Source organism: Scyliorhinus torazame, chromosome 12 (genome assembly GCF_047496885.1).
Source record: "Scyliorhinus torazame isolate Kashiwa2021f chromosome 12, sScyTor2.1, whole genome shotgun sequence".
Taxonomy (NCBI): Eukaryota; Metazoa; Chordata; class Chondrichthyes; order Carcharhiniformes; family Scyliorhinidae; genus Scyliorhinus; species Scyliorhinus torazame.
In genome coordinates, this window is record NC_092718.1 from 64456197 (window position 1) to 64474436 (window position 18240).

General features: G+C 50.4%; 1 protein-coding gene across 1 annotated transcript in view; it reads right to left on the minus strand.

The window, feature by feature from the left end:
• adamts17 (ADAM metallopeptidase with thrombospondin type 1 motif, 17) overlaps positions 1 to 18240 on the minus strand; it is a 654840-nt gene that overhangs the window by 130737 nt on the left and 505863 nt on the right. Inside the window, exons 17-18 of the mRNA XM_072468796.1 lie at positions 3754 to 3910; position 864 (exon numbers count right to left, since the gene is read on the minus strand). Coding sequence (XP_072324897.1) covers position 864; positions 3754 to 3910 — 158 coding nt within the window. The remainder of the gene's footprint in view (positions 1 to 863; positions 865 to 3753; positions 3911 to 18240) is intronic.

The following is an 18240-nucleotide window of genomic DNA, read 5'->3' on the forward strand; positions in this document are numbered from 1 at the left end:
TTAACCTGACCTGATCTGCACCTTCAGATGTGTCTCCTGAAGCATGACCACGTCTGCCTTCAGTCCCTTTAAGTGCGCGAACACTCGGGCCCTCTTAACCGGCCCATTAAGCCCCTCACATTCCACGTGATCAGCCGGATGGGGGGGCTCCCCCCCCCCCCCCTCTGCCGACTAGCCATCTCCTATTTTAGGCCAGTCCCGTGCCCGCGCCTCCCGCACCCTCCAGTCCCCCAGACGCGGAATCCCCGCCCCGACCATCTCTTCCGTTTTCAGTTCCCCCTCGGCCAATGCAGCAACAACCCTATTCCCCCCCCCCCCCCCCACCCGCTGGATCCAAATCTAGCTCTTTTGCTACCCCCATAATACTCCCGTAAGTCAGCTGCCTCCTGCTGACCCCGGCTTCTCCCGCCTTCCCGTTGACCCCCCCCCCCGCCCCGTGTGGAAATCCCTCCTCCTCCTTGCCCTCCTCCATCCCCCCCCTCCCGCCCTTCCCTAACGTGGGAAAAAGCCCGCGCTTTCCTGAGCCAGCCCCGCCCCCTGTGGCGCAGCTCCTGTTGCGGCCTTATCCCAATTCCCACATCCCCAGGCCTCCCCTCCCTCCAGCACCGGCACCCACATTCCTCACAGTCTCCCCATCAAAACTCTTCCTCCATCCCCATCCATCGGCCCACCCGTGAAACATTCTTTGCCCATATTTACAACCCTGTATACAGTCAACATCTCCCCCACAACCACAGACCCTCAGTTTGAGTCCAATTTTTCCGTTTGGATAAAGGTCCAAGCTCTTCTGGCGTTTCAAAATAGTGGTGTCGATCCTGAAATGTGACCCACAGTCGAGCTGGCTGCAGCATTCCGAATCTCACCCTCTTTCTATGCAGCACCGCCTTGGCCCGGTTGAAATGATGGAACCTCGCCACTATCGCCCTCGGCAGCTCGCCGGCCTTCTAGCTCCAGGGGGCTTGGAGAGGCCTCCGCACCCATCAGCGAATGGAGCATCGTGCTCACATATGCCCCAGCGTCGGTCCCCCTCCACCCCTTCAGGGAGACCCAGAATCCGGAGATTCTTCCTCCTTGACCTGTTCCCCAGGACCTCAAAGCTCTCGGCCCACCTCTTGTGCAGCGCCTCGTGCGCCTCCATCTTCACCGCCAGGCCAAGATCTCGTCCTCGTTAGTTTTGTCCTTCACCTCTCGGAGCTCTACCTCCTGGGCCTTCTGGGTCTCCTTCAGCCCCTCGATCGCCGTCAGCATTGGCACCAGCACCTCCTTTTTAAGCTCCTCCACGCAGCGCCTGAGAAACTCCTGCTGGTCCGGCCCCCATGCCTGCTCGATCTCCGCCCTCCGCCATCTTGATTTTTCCCCCTCGTTTCTGCCGCTGCTCCAAAGCCACCTTTTCCTCCGTTCCACTTCTGGTCCCCTCCATACACAACGGAAAGGGGACCTTGCTCTCACCTTCCCACACGGGAATCGGTCAAAACATTTCTTAGCTTAGCTCCGCATCGCCGTAACCGGAAGCCGGTACCGAGGGTTCTTAAACAAAGGCAGGCAAATCTGGCTAAGGTACAAATCATGCATAATCTAGATCCATGGGGGACTGGATCGTCCCAGTCCTGTTCCGATGTTCCTCATTGTTCTCTGACAGTACCAGGAGGCCACTTGCACCCCTTAACAAGAAGAGTCAGGGGAGAAGTGTCAATCGGAAGATCCCTCTTTGACGATTTCTTTCCTTTTGAGGCATGGAATAGAAAGGGAGTAGAGGCACCAGGGACGAAAGAGCAAAACAACAGATTTCGGTAATGTTTTTAGCAGAGGGCTGTTGGGTGCTGGACCACCCAAGCAGACACGGGAGTGAAGGAGGATCCAGGATAGCTTCTCAATGTGGAAAGTTATTCGAAAATGAAGAAAAGGTATTTTCAGAAGCTGAAGAATGTGACTCCATGGACCGTTCTCTGTGAAAAAGCCAGTACAAGGCGAATGAGTCAAATGGCCACTTCTGAGTTGTAAAATTCTCAGATTTTATTTCTTCACATTCCTGTGCTTTAATGGACAGGTCATTGCAATGCAGCAGGCACACAATTTACTGGGTTAATATACTTATACCATTGTAAATGAATGGTGCATGGGATGAGCAATCTTGTTGCAATCTCTTATTTTCATATAACAGTTTAATTAGTGTCAGACTGAACGGGCAACTGAGAGATGATAATTCCAAGTGTTCAGAGTTCAGAAATTGAATTCAATAAATCTGGCCATTTACGGCTGGCACCAGGAAAAATTAACTTTCAAAGGTGCTGGACTGATAACAGAATCCGTCAGAGCAAGGGACCTGCCACCCCTCCACGATTGGTTCTTTAATGCACTTTGACGTGATCAAAGTATATCAGGACAGTTGAGTGATGGGCAATAAATATGTCCTTGCCTGCTCCACCCGCATTCAGAGAGCAAGCGTGCTTAACCTGCAATGAGGAAAACAGTAGTATGAAAACTGAATGTTGTCTCCCAGAGATGGCTGGCAGAATGACATTGTTGCTTCTCTTGCTCTCTCTCTATGTGTACTTCTCCCGGGTGCCACTTTAACACAATCCTCAAGAGATGAAGAGACTCCTACCAAGATAGTCTCTGCTAAAGTTGCATCTTATCTGCCTGTACCAGATCTGAGTACTAACACGCAACTGTGGTCAATGTACAACAAGTTTCCAAAAACAAATATTAAATTAAGGAAATAAGCAAAATACTGCAGATGCTAGAATCTGAGACAAGAACTGAGAATGTTGGAAAAAGCCAGCAGGTCTGGCAGCATCTGTTGGTCCCAAGGATTGCAACATGCCCAACTGAAGACTCAACGTTGAGTTCGGCAGCTTTAGATTGTGCCCTTTCTCCTCCATTTTAAACCCCTTTTTAAAATTAGTGGGCGTGATTCTCCACTCCCAGCACCGGGCTTTACCTGAACAAAGAACAAAGAAATGTACAGCACAGGAACAGGCCCTTCAGCCCTCCAAGCCCGTGCCGACCATGCTGCCCGACTAAACTACAATCTTCTACACTAATGTAATGAAATGTGGGGTGGCCCGCGATCGGTGCCCACGATCGTCGGGCCGTCCTCTCTGAAGGAGGACCTCCTTCCTTCCGCAGCCCCGCAAGATCCGTCCCCCATCTTCTTGCGGGGCGGACTTAGAGAGGACGGCAACCACGCTTGCGCGGGTTGGCGCCGGCCAACCCACGCATGCGCGGATGATGCCCGTTATGCGGAGCCGGCCGCGTCATCTCTGCGGCGCCGCCTTTACGCGGGCGACAAGGCCTGGCACGTGTAGATGACGTGGCCCCGATCCTGGCCCATTGTCAGGGCCTGAATCGGTCAGGACCGGGGCTGTTCTGCGCCGTCGTGAACCTCGACGGCGTTCACGACGGCGCGGCCACTTCGACGTGGGAGTGGAGAATCGCGCCCAGTGTCTGTGAAAACCTTCCCACCCCCCCACCCCCACCCCCGCCCCGCCCCACCACCCCCAGGCCCTCTGTCTTTTGTTCTTAAGGTAGATACATCTTGTTGCAATCTCTCCCAGCTACAGTGTAATATCCAACACATTCTCCCTCCCTTTAGTTCTGATGAAGAGCCAAGCGGACTCGAAACGTTTACTCTTTTTCCTCTCCTTACGGATGCTGCCAGACCTGCTGCGCTTTTCCAGCATCCTCTGTGCTTGCATCAAATTAATGAGTTGGTGCATTCCAACGGAGAAGACAGAAAGATTGGAGAGCTACATTAAGTGAAGTGGTGTTTTAGTTGGTCCCTTGGCGGACATCTTTTCCCACAGCCCTCGTCGCACATAACGGACCGTGGTTCCTGCCATTGGAAATTCTCCAGGGAGTTCAATCTTCCAGTCGCTGTTGATGGACTGCTTTGTGGAATCTTTTAAAGCTGGTGAAATACAAATATCAAACAAATTTACTTGTGAAACATTTGTGATCAAACATCTTTTTCTCAGTGTGGGAGAAATCGGCAAAGAGCCTCATGGAAAGACCTTGAGCAGCTGGCTTGAGCAGCTGGCTTCGGATGTGCATCTTCCACCAGAATTTATAATAGATTTCAAAAGCCTCTAAAGTGTGGGTGGGTGTGGATTATTGGCAGGCCCAATATTTAAATTTTTTGAACAGCCACAATCCAACTGAATAAACTAGGAGTGGAACCGTGGCTCGATCTTTCAAGGCCTCCATCTGGTTGTGCTAAAGGGAAGCCAGTTGGCTATTTCTCCAGACAGTCAGGCAACCTCCATGCAACATTTCCTCAGAGGCCGTCAAACAGCCTAGTTACAACTGTCCACTGAATTACTTAAATAATACGCAGATTTGGCTGTCACTGCAACCATGGATCTAGGTTAGTAGCAGACTTCAGGAAGATATTGCTGATTCATTTTGCTCTGAATATGAGGAGAGGCAATACGAATTATGTGGACCAATTTTAACAGGGGTGCAAGAACAGAGAGACCCGGGGATAAATGTCAACAAATTTTCTAAGATCGCAGGGGCAGCTAAGGTGAATTATATGAAAAATATAGAGGACCCTGGGCTCCAGAAAGTGAGGCATTGGGTACTAAAGTTAGGCTAAACATTGGTTAGGCCTCAGCTGGAGCATATTGTTCAATTATGGGAACCTCACCTTCAAAAGGACTTCAAGGTCTTAGAGGAAGTGCAGACGAGATTTAGTAGTATGATTCCGGGATGAGGGACTTCAGTGATGTGGAAAGATTGGAGAGGGTGGGTTCGCGGCATTAAGGAGAGGAGGTTAGGATGGGGCATGATAGAGATACTCAAAATCATGAACTGTTTTACTGGAATAAATAAAGTTGAATTCCAGTGGCAAGAGGGTCAACAACCAGAGGGCACAGATCGAAGGTGATACACACAAGCATTGTTTTAATACAGCCAGTTATTTATAATCTGGAATTTACGGCTTGAAAGAGCATTGGAACAGTAACTTTCAAAAGGGAATTGGATAAATGCCTGAAGGGTGAATAATTTACAGGCACATGGAGACAGAGCAAGGGAAATGAGACTATGTGGTCTTTCTGTAGGTGCTGTTGGTGGTGGAGGTGGTAATCGCTTCCTTTGCTCTATTGCTCTATGGGGGGGGGGATTTCTCTGGACAGACATGTGAGAGGCGGAGGAGAATCCAGCGGGTGTCCCAAAACGGCTTTTACGCTGACATTGTTCCCTCCAATGACGTACGGGGTTTCTGCCATGAAAGGTCGTGAACCCCATTAGCACACATTTGAATCTATTTAGTGGGCCTCCCCACTATTATCACCCCCATGTGTGGTGATATGCATCACTGGAAATACACAAGGGGTTAATGTAGCTACACTGCAACTAGGTAAACACTAGAGGGAGCATCAGAGACATCATGACACACAGACATTCAACCAATAGGTCAGTAAGATAGGACACGACCAATGGGCAGTCAAGACACACCCAGAGGTGACACTACCACAAGGGGGCTACCCATATAAAAGGACAGGGCACACATGCTCTTTCTCTTTCCATAGGCGACACTTAGAGAGACAGGGGCAGATCAGGAAGCATCACACCCACCGCATGGATTAGAGCAGACTGGTTAGTTAGATTGAATTACTATAGTAAGATTAGCAGGAGAATCGAACTCAAGTAGGAGAATTGTTAACTGTTCAATAAATGTGTTAAACCTATCTCCAAGTCTGAAACTTCCTTTGTCAGAGTATACATCAAGGAAGCCGCTTATGCTACATGAAGAAGCATAACACAACACCATGTACTGAATTCCCCCACCACCGGCATGACGTCACTGGTGAATAGAACCCGCCAGGGGGCACAGGTACTTACAGTCCCCGGGGGAGTGGGTAATACCCAGGTAGCATTCTGTTAGGGCCCTGACACTGCCGGGGGGGGGCTTCCATTCAATGAGGAGTAAGGGGGGTTCTGTGTCCAGGGGGTGTGAGGTTAGGGGTTCCTTATATTTGTTAGATCGGGGCTCCCTTTTTTCTGTCAGGAGCGAGGTCGCTGGCGGGGCAGGCTGGTGTTACATCTTTGGACCCACCTCCTTGATTTTTTTTTGACTAAGCGGCAAAACGTATGGCGGAAAAAGCTGGCACTGGAGTTGGTGGGCTGCATGCCGCTTTACCCGCCTGAGTTGATACTTAGGGTGTGATTTTCCAGCCATTCCCGATGGTGGGATCTTCCGGACCTAGAAATGTCCGCCCCTATGGTTCTAGGTGCTTCACTTAGAATGTAGAATGATACTTTCCAGTTGATTGATTTTAAGTAATATACAGCTACTGAAGAGTGACTGGGGATGAAATATCAGATGCTAATAACACAGGAAGTACTCAAAGGGAATCGACACCTCATCTACCTGGTCCCTGATTTACTTTCTCCGCGGATGTCGAGGTAGTGTAAAATGGGCTGCTGATACACTTAAGTCCTGGCAGCCCCACTGTGTGCTGGAATACAGTCGCAATAAGTAAAAAATCTTTTCAGTGCATTAAATGTGGTTGAGTCTGCCATAGAGGACTACAAAACAGAAAAGGCCCTTTGGTCCCTCGCGTCTGCCCCAATCAAAAACAACCACCAAAGTATTCTAATCCCATCTTTCAGCAATGGCCCATAGCTTTGTAAGTCTTGGAATGTATGTCCTTGAAATGGAGGCTCTCTATACCCTCTGTCCCTGTATTCACTTCAGTTATTACTGTACCACGATTACTTTAGTCAGCTTACCTAGATGTTATGAAAGTTAAAAGTTGAAAAGTTGAACCATATATACAGAATTGGAGGACTATAGAGATTTAGAAGAGTTGTAGGGCTGGAGCAGGTTATAGGGATTACCTCAGAGTTCCCTCCTCTAAAACCAGATGTAAATTGAGAGAATCGCATCAGGCTGATGTCAACAAAACACCACAAAAACAACAAGGAATAATGATAGATTCCCTGTAAATGTTGGCACTTTAAAGTCCCGTGAAATCTGGCTGGATGGGACTTCAACATTCTCATGATCCGAAATCCCGGGAAGAGGGTTGGGCTTAACGATCAGGGTATGTGGCCAATTTTGCAGTCAGACTCTGGGAGTAGTCTACTACAAGGGTGGTAGGAGCCTTTCAGCCCATCGAGTCTGCACCAACCCTCAGAAAGAGGCCCATTCCTGCACCCTATCCCCATAACCCCACCTAATCTGCACATCATTGGCCACTAAGGGACATTTTAGCATGGCCAATCCACCTAATCTGCACACCTCCAGCTCCTCAATCATAGAAACATCCCCCTCTCACTTTTTTTTCTGATCTAATCTTGTCCTTTAACCTTACTGGTGTATCATGTTTTCTTGGGCAGCAGCAAGACCTTTATGTTGGGCAGGACCCTGCCCTGGGCTATGGTGAGTCCTCCCAGCAGCATTCTGACTTCCACAACATTGTGGATATGAGCTGAATGTGGCAGGGGTGATATGGATCATCTTCTTGTCCTGGGCTGCATTATTGGTCAACTCAAGGACCTCGACAGTGGTAAAATAGATGGGGGTGTCAGCCTCCACATGCATGACAGAGTGACCCTTGCACACTGCGCAACAGCCGGTGGATGCGGCCGATGGGGAACAGGACACCGGCTCTTGGTTTTGGCTTTAACAGGTACCAGCTTCTCCTGCCTGTTGGAGAGGAGCTACCACTGCCTCTGTGTTCTCTCTGTCATGCTTGTCTCCCCTCAGTGATGAGGGCTCGCGAAGCGCCAATTCCTGTGTGTGTGTGTGTGTGGGGGGGGGGGGGCGGCTCCATCTATAACAGTGTCCAGGCATGACTTTGACTGGGTTGAGACTGCACCATGGGAGAGGGCTGGCACTGGTGGACAGCAGCCCAGACTGTGGATGTTACTTTGTCGCTGGCATGCTGTTCCTGATAGCAGAATGGGAAGTGTGATCCACTCCCGCTGGCATGCTTTTTCCTGTTACCCACATGATTACAATTAAACTTCCAAGTGCCAGCAGTGTGCACGGGAGTCATGTGTGATTCCAGATGATGGGTGTGAGCGCGCACTCAACAGACAGACAGGAGTCAGGCAATGGGATAGATTGAGCTCAGCTCACAGTGGGTTGGTTATCATCACTTGCATATTGACCCGCTGACAGTGCTGACACAGGCCCATCACCCTGGACTGATATAACACAGACCCTGGGAAGCTTGAACAGGGCAATGGGGCTGGGGAAGGGTTATGGGGGGAGACTGTGGGTGGGATGGGGAGAGGTGGTGCGATGACGGATGAAGCATGCCCTATGAGAAGCGGGTGAGGATGAGGGCCTCCCTGGTCCTCTTGGCATGCTGGACCCTCGCCGCCGCCTATCCTCCACCCTCCGGCTTCTCCCGCTGGTCCTCCCAGGGCTCATCCTCCAGCCTTTCCCTGACCCGGCTCCTGCTTGGAGCTGGCAGCATGTTCCTCCTCCTCCAAAACCTGGCACAGCAGACCACCACAAAGTGGGCAATCCTCTGGGGGGGGGGGGGGGGGGGGGAGGGAGGTGCAACAATCCTCCCAAGTCATATATAGTACACCCCAACAAAACCCACACCCTTGACTGCCCCCTCCACCCTTAGGCTATCCTGTGACCTCCAAACTACCCTCCAACCCCCGAATACACCCCATCCCACAATCACCCTATCCACCGCAAACAACCTCCCCGCCGCCCAATTCACCTCCACCCCAACCATGTTCCCCGCCACTCACCTATGCTCCCCACCTCCAGCTACATACCCAACTCCCACGACGACACATCTATTCTTCCAACTACACACTCAACCCCCCCACGACTACACCCCCCGCCAACATCCCCCCTCCTGATAACATATCTACCCACATGACTACACACTCCCCAATAATCCGCCCCCCCCCCCCCCGACTACACACCCAATCTCCCGAAAACACTTCTATCCCCAGAATACAGACTCAACCCACCACCCCGGACTACACACTCAACCCCCTGGACTACACAACATCCCCCCACCCTCGACTACACCACCCCCAGAATACATACCCACTCACCGACTACACCCCCACCCCCCCGACTACACCCCCACCTCCCCAACTACACCCGCAACTACATCCTCACCTGACTACACACCCACTCCCCTCGACTGCAAACCCACTCCCCAACTACACCTCCCCGACCACACCCTCCTCCCCCCGAATACACTTCCACCCCCGACTACCCATCCCCTATCATCTCCTGTCAATATAACAATGTAACAGCAAGTGCATTCTTTGGCAATTACATTATTAAGCTAATTGTCTTATTAAAGCATGTTCTGTTAAAGTGCTGTTTAAAGGGAACTAGTGTGTTAAGGTTAAGAAAATATATATAATCTGTTATTGTTATGGTTGAAGTTTAAAAGTTTAAATATTATTTTCTTTTTTTTTATTTTAATAAAGTTTGTTTATATAATAACCAAGCTCTATTTCTCATATTATCACTCCTGGAATGAATCGATCTTTCCTCATCTTAAAATTTAAAAAAGTTACGGACACTGTTGAGAGTTGACCAGGCAGCTGTACCACAGAAGGAAGATGCAAAATGTCAGGCTTTGATTATCCACTAATTTTCTCAGAAGTGGAGCCATAGGAGCAATGGAAAGCTGAAGTTGAGATGTGGATGTTGGTTACTTCATTGTCCAAAAAGAAGCAAGGTATGGCCCTGGTTTTATCATTACCAGCGGAGAGTAAAATTAGGAGTAAAATGTTTTCAGAGTGAAACGTGAATAATTTGAATATTGAAGAGGCACTGAACAGTGTTACAATTTTTCAATAAATTCTACAAAAAGCAAAACTTATTGGAAGCATTTGAAGCATGTTCAGCCTTTGCTAGATTTAAGAAAACAGATGATGAGCCCATAGAGGAATATATCATGGACTTTGATCGATGGTATAAGAGACTGAAGAGATTTGAGCATGCCATCCCGGAGTCTATATTGGCATTTAAGTTGCTTGACTGTGCACGCTTTTCTCTTGACGATAGGCTTTTCGTATTAACAGGGGTCCAATTCTGAAGTAAAGACTCTCTTTACGACCAAATGGCTGCTGCCCTACAATTTATTTTGGAAAGACAGTCATTTTCATCTATTCAATCCAGGCAACTCTGCAATAAAGAAATGGGTGGAGGATTCAACAGTGGCTGAGTTTCGGGATCGACAAAATATGTGACGCAGATTTCTGTACAAAGATGAAGTTTCGGATAGACGGTCTGAAGAAGGCCGTACTTTTAACCAATTTGAGAATCGAGACAAAATCGTGGGTCCGGGATGGCAACCGTAGACATTTAAATCCGGGAAATGGGGGCCAGGAATGGTTAATCAATCTAATCGGTGTGGTTCCAAGTATTATTATGCAATGCGTTGCCCACAGTGAAGGAATTAAGTTTTTGAAATAACGCGAGAAGCAGAGAATTCCGAGACTGAAAATGATGATGGGGACTGCCATGAAGGAATTACGGTGTTAACTGAGAGTTTGAATCAAGTCAGCATTTAGATTGCTGATTCATTCAACTGTGCTGTTTTAGGTAGCAGTTGCACAATACATGGGGTGGACTGGCTTAACTACTATCTGGAGTCTGATGAGGCAGATCGGCAAAAGGTCAAGGAGTATGAACGCTTTGCATGCTTCAGGTCTGGAGATGATAACATGCTAAAATCTTCCAGAAGGGTATCCCTCCCTTATAGCATCGCTTGGATTAACCTTTGCATCAATACCAATGTGGTTTCTGGAGACATACCTCTATTGTTAAGCAGCTCTACAATGAAGCACAAATGACACATAACATGAAGAATGACAGAGCGATTGTGCTCTGGAAGACTGTAGATCAACATTTCACTGCTCAGGCCATTACTGCTGTCATTAAGGAATCCAAAATCTCAAAGGTTTCATGAAGTCTTGTTAACATCTGGAATGAAGAATCCGGTAGATGAAAAGAAGATCATTTGGAAGTTGCATAGACAGTTTGCATATATGGGGCCACAAAAACTGAAAGCTCTACTGCGAGATGATGGAGAGCTTGATAAAAGAATATGATGACCTGATTGAGCAAATTGCGGCTTGATGTGAAATTTACAAAAAATATAGGAAGACACCACCACGTCCTGTGTGAACTTGCCACTATCCAGGGAATTTTACATTGCAGTGACAATGGGCTTAAAAGTATGGGATAAGGACTGTCATAATATACACCAGTATATCATGGTGCAGACACACACCCTGATGGACACACAGCAAGACCAATCAACACACACAACACCGCAGCCAATCACCAGTTAGAGCACACTCACTATAAAGACAGAGGGTATCAGAGTTCCCGCTCATTTGGGATGCAGCCTCTCAGAAGGACAGAGCTTACAGCTTACAGCACAGATCTTCACCATGTGCTGAGTGCATAGACTGGTTAGGACAGGCATAGACTTTAGTTTAATCTAACATCGTGTTAACCCACAGTGAAAGTATGTTCAACAGTTTCTAGCTTAATAAAATAGGGTTTTACTATTTTAAGTGTTGGTGGCCTGTATGTGTTCCACGGATCCAGAGCACCCAACACATCATGGTACCAGTAGTTGAGGGATGTTAGAACTTCTTAGACCTACCTGCAAGTGATCTGCCTTCCACCAGCATACAGCCATCCTGCAAAATGGACAGCGTCCGCCCGCTGTTCAGTTGGACCCCCACGCCAGCAGCTCCTCAAGGTAAAGCAGCTCACCCTAGCGATTGCCATTGAGACCTGCGTGCTACATAAACACGCCACTAGTCGGTATTCCCACATCCAGCGGCTGAAACGGCGCGGCAAGGTCCCCACAAGGCACAACGGATCCAAGCAATCGAGCAACTCCAGGGCCTCAGCCTGGATGAGGGCGGCCATTTCGCATGCTTTTCGCGGACTCCCGCGCTTGTGCGCACCGAACGAGGGGACGGCGACGTCGACGAACGTACTGCGCAGGCGCGCACCACGTACGACCGCACCGCGCATGTGCGGTGGCGCAGCAAACGTACTGACGCTACAACGTGCGGCAACTGTGGCTCCGCCCACTTAAAGCGACAATGTCCTGCCAAATCCCGACGATGCCTGCAATGTGGCAAACTTGGCCACTATGCTGCTTTATGCAGATCAGCTCAGCCTGCCAACTCTCGTCGCTCCAGCCAGCCTCGCAGGAATGTCCGGGCCATTCAACCCACGGTCACCGAGCCCGATTCGGACCTGCTACCCGATATTGACACCGAGGACCCGAAGGCGCCTTTTCGAGTCGGTATCATTACAAAAAACAGGGTGTCCCTGAAGCAAAGAATCCAGCCTCTATCGGTATACAGCATCGATCCGGACAATGAGTGGTGTGCAACCCTTACGGTCAACCGGTCCCAAATACGATTACGCCTTGACCACGGCTCTCAGGAACCTTGTCAGGAAGACAACAAACTTCTAATGGCTCCCTGCCCACGAGCGCGAATGGAGGTAACTCAAGGCAAAACTGACCACGGCCCCGGTCTTAGCCTTCTTTGATCCAGCAAAGGAGACCAAAATTTGGACCGATGCCAGTCAATCCGTCATTGGGGCAGAGCTCCTTCAACATGATGAGGCCTCATCATGGGCCCCCGTTGCATATGCGTCATGTGCGATGACCCCCACGGAGCAGCGCTACGCGCAGATAGAAAAGGAGTGCCTGGGCCTTCTGACCGGTGTTGTTAAGTTTCACGATTATGTCTACGGACTTCCTCAATTCACCTTCGAGACTGACCATTGCCCGCTGGCCAATATAATACAGAAAGACTTGAACGACATGACACCTCGCCTCCAGTGTATTCTTCTCAAGCTCCGGCGATACTACTTCCAGCTGGTATACACCCCAGGCAAGGACCTCACCATTGCTGACGCTCTCTCTAGGGCAGTCAACACTCCATGTGACCCAGCGGGATTTGTCTGCCAGGTTGACGCCCATGTGGCATTCGCGGCCTCCAATCTACCTGTCTCGGACGAACGCCTCATCCAAATTCGCCGCGAGACGGCAGCTGACCCCTTGCTACAGCGTGTCATGCACTACCTAACGGACGGGTGGCTCAAGGGTCAATGCCCTCAATTCTATTATGTCAGAGATGATTTGGCGGTAGACGACGGGGTTCTTCTAAAACTGGACCGCATTGTCATCCCGCATAGCATGTGCCAGCTTGTCCTGGAACAACTACACGAGGGCCACCTTGGCGTAGAAAAGTGCCGCCAATGGGTCCGAGAGGCAGTGTACTGGCCCGGCATTAATGAGGACATAGCCAACACACTGCTCAACTGCCCCACTGGTCAACGCTTCCAGCCGGCCCAACCACGCGAGACCCTGCAGCCCCATGAGTCGGTCACGTCACCATGGACCAAGGTGGGCATCGTCCTGTTCCACGCGCTGGGTAGAGACTATGTCCTGATCGTGGACTAGTTTTCGAATTACCCGGAGGTGATGCGGTTGCATGACCTCACCTCGTCTGCAGTCATTCGTGCATGTAAAGAAACCTTTGCTCGACACGGCATCCCGCTCACAGTTATGTCGGACAATGGCACCTGCTTTGCCAGTCAAGAATGGTCCAACTTTGCCAGGCGGTACAATTTTGCCCATTTGATGTCCAGTCCCCTGTACCCCCAATCCAACGGCAAAGCAGAGAAGGGAGTACATATCGTCAAACGGCTCCTATGCAAGGCTGCCGATGCTGGGTCTGATTTCTACCTTGCCTTGCTGGCCTTTCGCTCTGCCCCACTGTCCACCGGCCTGTCGCCAGCCCAATTACTCATGAGTCGCACCCTGAGGACGACAGTGCCGTCCATCCATGTCCCAGACCTCGACCACGTTCCGGTCCTTTGCCGGATGCAGCTGTCTCGTGCACAGCACAAGGCGGCTCATGACTCCCGTGCAGCTGATCTCCCTGCTCTGGCTCCAGATGACAACGTCTGCGTCCATCTTCCGGATGGTGGCTGGTCTGCAACAGCTGTTGTCCTTCGGCAGGTGGCCCCCCCGCTCGTTCCTGGTTTGTCTACCGGATGGCTCTATTCTGCACCGCAATCGACGCGCCCTTCGTCTCGTTCCACGCTCGCCTCGTGATCCTCCAGTGTGCCTCGCCCTCCTGCTGACCCTGCCACGGACTATGCAGACCTCCCGGTCACTCTGCCTCCCCCTGACTTTGACGCAGTCCAGCACGCTCCTGAACCGGCGGCTCTCGACCCACCCTTGAGGCGGTCAACCAGAACTCGCTGCCCACCTCAGAGACTAAATTTATGAACTTTTCGTATTTATGGACTCTCTGAATTGTTTCATTGCTTTGTTTGATCGTTTCCTTGGTTTGTATATAGCGTTGATCTCGTTACTCTTGGACATGTCCCCAGAGCTGTGTCCTATTTCCATGGGGTTCAGATGTTGGCTGCTGCGTCTGTGGTGTTGCCTCCCACAGTGTTCAAGCACAGTGTCCAGGCATCACGGTTTGATTGGGATGCTAGGCAATGACTCCCACATGCTACATGGCCCATCCACCCACAGGAATCCACTTGGGTTGTGAGAAGTGTTCACTTAAACACGATTGCCAATTCCTATTAGCAATAGCCTACAGCCACACGGTCGGATGCCTCGGCAGTCGTTAGGGGTTATGGGTGGTCAGTGGGGCAGCAGGCAGGGGCAAGGGTTGCCCCTTGAACTGGTACACGCGATCCAGGTGTTAGCACGGTGGTGCTGTGAGCAGCTGCCCTCCCCGGTTGCCACCCCAGTACCTCCCTCCCCTCCTCCCATGGCAGCCCACCCCGGAGGAGCCCCCCCCACCCCAAGCCGAGGGTCCAACACCTCACCTCCCCCCCCCGGCAAGCATTGGGGTGGCAAGCCCAGCGCCCTCTGGGTTCTTTACCTGTGAGCAAGGATGGCTACTCATCTCCTCGACTCCCCACAGAAGCCCTTCGGCCAGGTTCATGTTCTTCAAAAGGATTACTAATCGGCGCCAGTGTGACCACTTGCTGGGGAGGCCGCTGAATGACGGGAGGCTGTTGGATATGGGGTGGCTCTCGTTAATTGTATGGAAATAGGGCTTAAGTGGTGATAATTGATTTCTCGCCAAACCATGGCGAGATCCCGATTTCGCCAATGGGAGCGGGCCGGATACATCGCAAACTGTTTGGCGCAGGGGAAGTTCTCGTTTTCTGCCTCTCCCGCTATTTGCTGGCCTTGTTTTGCTCGAGCGAGAGTGCAATGAGGCTGGAGAATCCCGCCATAAATGCCAGGAGGGGTGCCATTATCATGCGACGAGCAGGAATGGCCACTGGTAAATATAAACACTGATTAAATGTGCAGGATGAAGGTCAGGAAATCAAAGCCGTGGATTGACAAAAGGAGATAAAAATGTGGAAGGTCAGAAAATGCAGAGTTCTGACAGTTAATCGGAAAGGGGTCATGATTCCAGGAAAAGATCTCGGATTTGCAAATAGGACTCTGGTCACATATGGGAAAGATCATCCAGGAAGTGAGAAGGGGGCGAGTAGAGGTCGGAGCTTAACCAGAATCGGAACTATGGAAAACACCAGAAATGTAACTCGAAGTGGGAGCCCGCACGATGGAGAAATGTTAGTAGCTGTCAATGAATTAGAAAATAAGTTGATAAAATGAGGTAAAAAGTTGAAAAGAATTTGAAGTATACGAAATAAATACCAGACAGGGGACAGCCAGCCTGGTCAGACAAGTGGCTTTGCATAGGAAAGGTGCTGCCTGACCTGAGATCAAGATATCAGCGTGGACTCCCCCACTGCAGGGAAAGCAACCGTGAAGATTTTTTTGAGCCATTTTGACATCACACTCCTGAGAGTGCAAATAATAATAATAATAATAATCTTTATTGTCACAAGTAGGCTGACATTAACACTGCAATGAGGTTACTGTGAAACGCCCCTAGTCGTCACAGTTCGGTGCCTGTTCGGGCAGACGGAGGAAGAATTCAGAATGTCCAATGCACCTAACAGCACGCCTTTCGGGGACTTGTGGGAGGAAACCGGAGCATCCAGAGGAAACCCACGCAGACACAGGGAGAAAGTGCAGACTCCGCACAGTCAGTGACCCAAGCCGGGATCGAACCTGGGACCCTGGCGCTGTGAAGCAACAGGGCTAACCACTCTGCTACCGTGCTGCCCATCGATAGGTATAATCGAGAGATATAATCAATAGATATAAAAGCAGCGTTTTTGCAGGATGAGGAAGGAATGGGTGGTCAATAAAATCAAGAAGAAATTCAAGGTTGAAAGACAGGCTTCAGGGGCCTTTAACCACATAGATTTAGACATTAAGCAAAACAAACTGGGAGTGATATTGAACCAACAATCCTAGTTAGGAAATGTTAGTCGCATTCCAATAAATTGGGTCAGATGCTCACAAGAGAGGCTGGTTTAGCACAGTGGGCTAAACAGCTGGCATTGTAATGCAGAACAAGGCCAGCAGCGCGGGTTCAATTCCCATACCGGCCTCGCCGAACAGGCGCCGGAATGTGGCGACTAGGGGTTTTTCACAGTAACTTCATTAAAGCCTACTTGTGACAACAAGCGATTATTATTATTAAGAGGAGCCAGCATCCAAGGAAGAAATGGATCAATTGAGAAGTTTAATTGGGAAGTTGGACTGGTTGAGTACTCCGACTGGGCCTGATGCCAGTTATGATGTGTTGGAGCTGACGACTATGGCGAAGCATGCCATGGTAAGAGGAAGTTTTGAGAGCCAGCTAAACATTAAAGAATCTAAATTTGGAGAATTGCATACTCAAGTTACCAGCCCTGGCTGAACCAGGTGACATGAGATTAGCAATCTGTCGGAAACAAAGGGCAAATGTTGCCCTTTGGCTTGGGGAAGCCAAGAAAATTGAACTGGTAGTGAAAAGCACCTTAGCTGTCGACACATTGACCTTAGTACTACACGCCCCATCTCCCAACTACACTCCCCACCGCCCAACTACCCTCTCCTGTCCCAATAATGCACCCACCTCCTGACTGCACCTCATACCCTGACTACAACCCACCCCCTCAACTACACCTACCCACCCCAAACTATCCACCCCGCAACCCTCGACTGTATCCCCATTCTTCGATTAGCCTCCCCACTCCCCGAATAAACCCCACTCTGGCTACCTTCCCACTGACCAGCCAATCACATCAATGCTTATGCTCCACATGAGTCTCCACCCACCCCTCTTCCTCTACCATCATCAAGACGTTTTGTGCCTTTCATCCTATGTGCTGGTCTATCTTCTCAGTATTGCTTCCAGTTGCCTCAAAATGAATATTCTAACCCTTCTCTTGGTAAACAAGTTGCTCCTGAATTTCCTATTGATGATTCTCTTATGGTCTCCCTTGCAAGTGGAAACATTCAGCATAAATATCCCCCGTATTGCACCCAGTACACCACCTGCTATTGCCAGAGAATACCGGGAAAGCCCCTAAATGGCATTCGGCCGGATACCGAATGGAGTACGATGCTCCTGGTCTGTGGCAGATGACACGATCTGGATTTGGTTCACACCCGCTGGCTGTGAACCAGCTGAGCATATTTAAATGAGCGTTTAAATATGCTCAGCGTTTTTGAAGTTGGAGTCACCAGGCTCCCCTGGGATTCTCCGCTCTCCCTGGCGCAGTATGGGGCCAGCAGGTTTCCATAAACAGAAAGCAGTCATTTTGGCCATCCCTGGAGGGGTCGGGGGTCATTGGAGCCCTTGGTAGTCGGACACAGGGCAGTGCCCTGGCACTACCAGGGTGCAAAGGGGTGGGGCCTGAGAGGGGTCATGATCACGAAGCGGGAGATTAAGGGGGTCGGGTCATGAAGCGGGGCGTGAAATGGGGGGGAACGTGAAAGGGGGCCCCATAGTGGGGTATCGCTCACATGGGATTGGCGGGAGGGGCGATGCTCCGATGCCTACGAGGATGGATAGGGAGTCACTCCCATGCCTCCGTGATGTGAGGGGTGGGGTGACCTGGACATTTAGTGGTTGGGGGAGGTTGCCGCTCCAGGGTCAAGGGTTGGGGGTGCTGCCCATGTCTGCGGGACGGGGTTTTGATATCCGTGGGGGGGGGGGGGGGGGGGGGGGGGGCAGGACCTTGAACTTAACTTTGAGATTTTGATGCCCCGATCTCGGAGGTCTTGCCGCTGTCTTTAGAACCCACTCTGGAAAAAATTCTAAATGTGGAAAAATTCCTCAGGGAATCTCCCCCAGCTCCAAAGAATT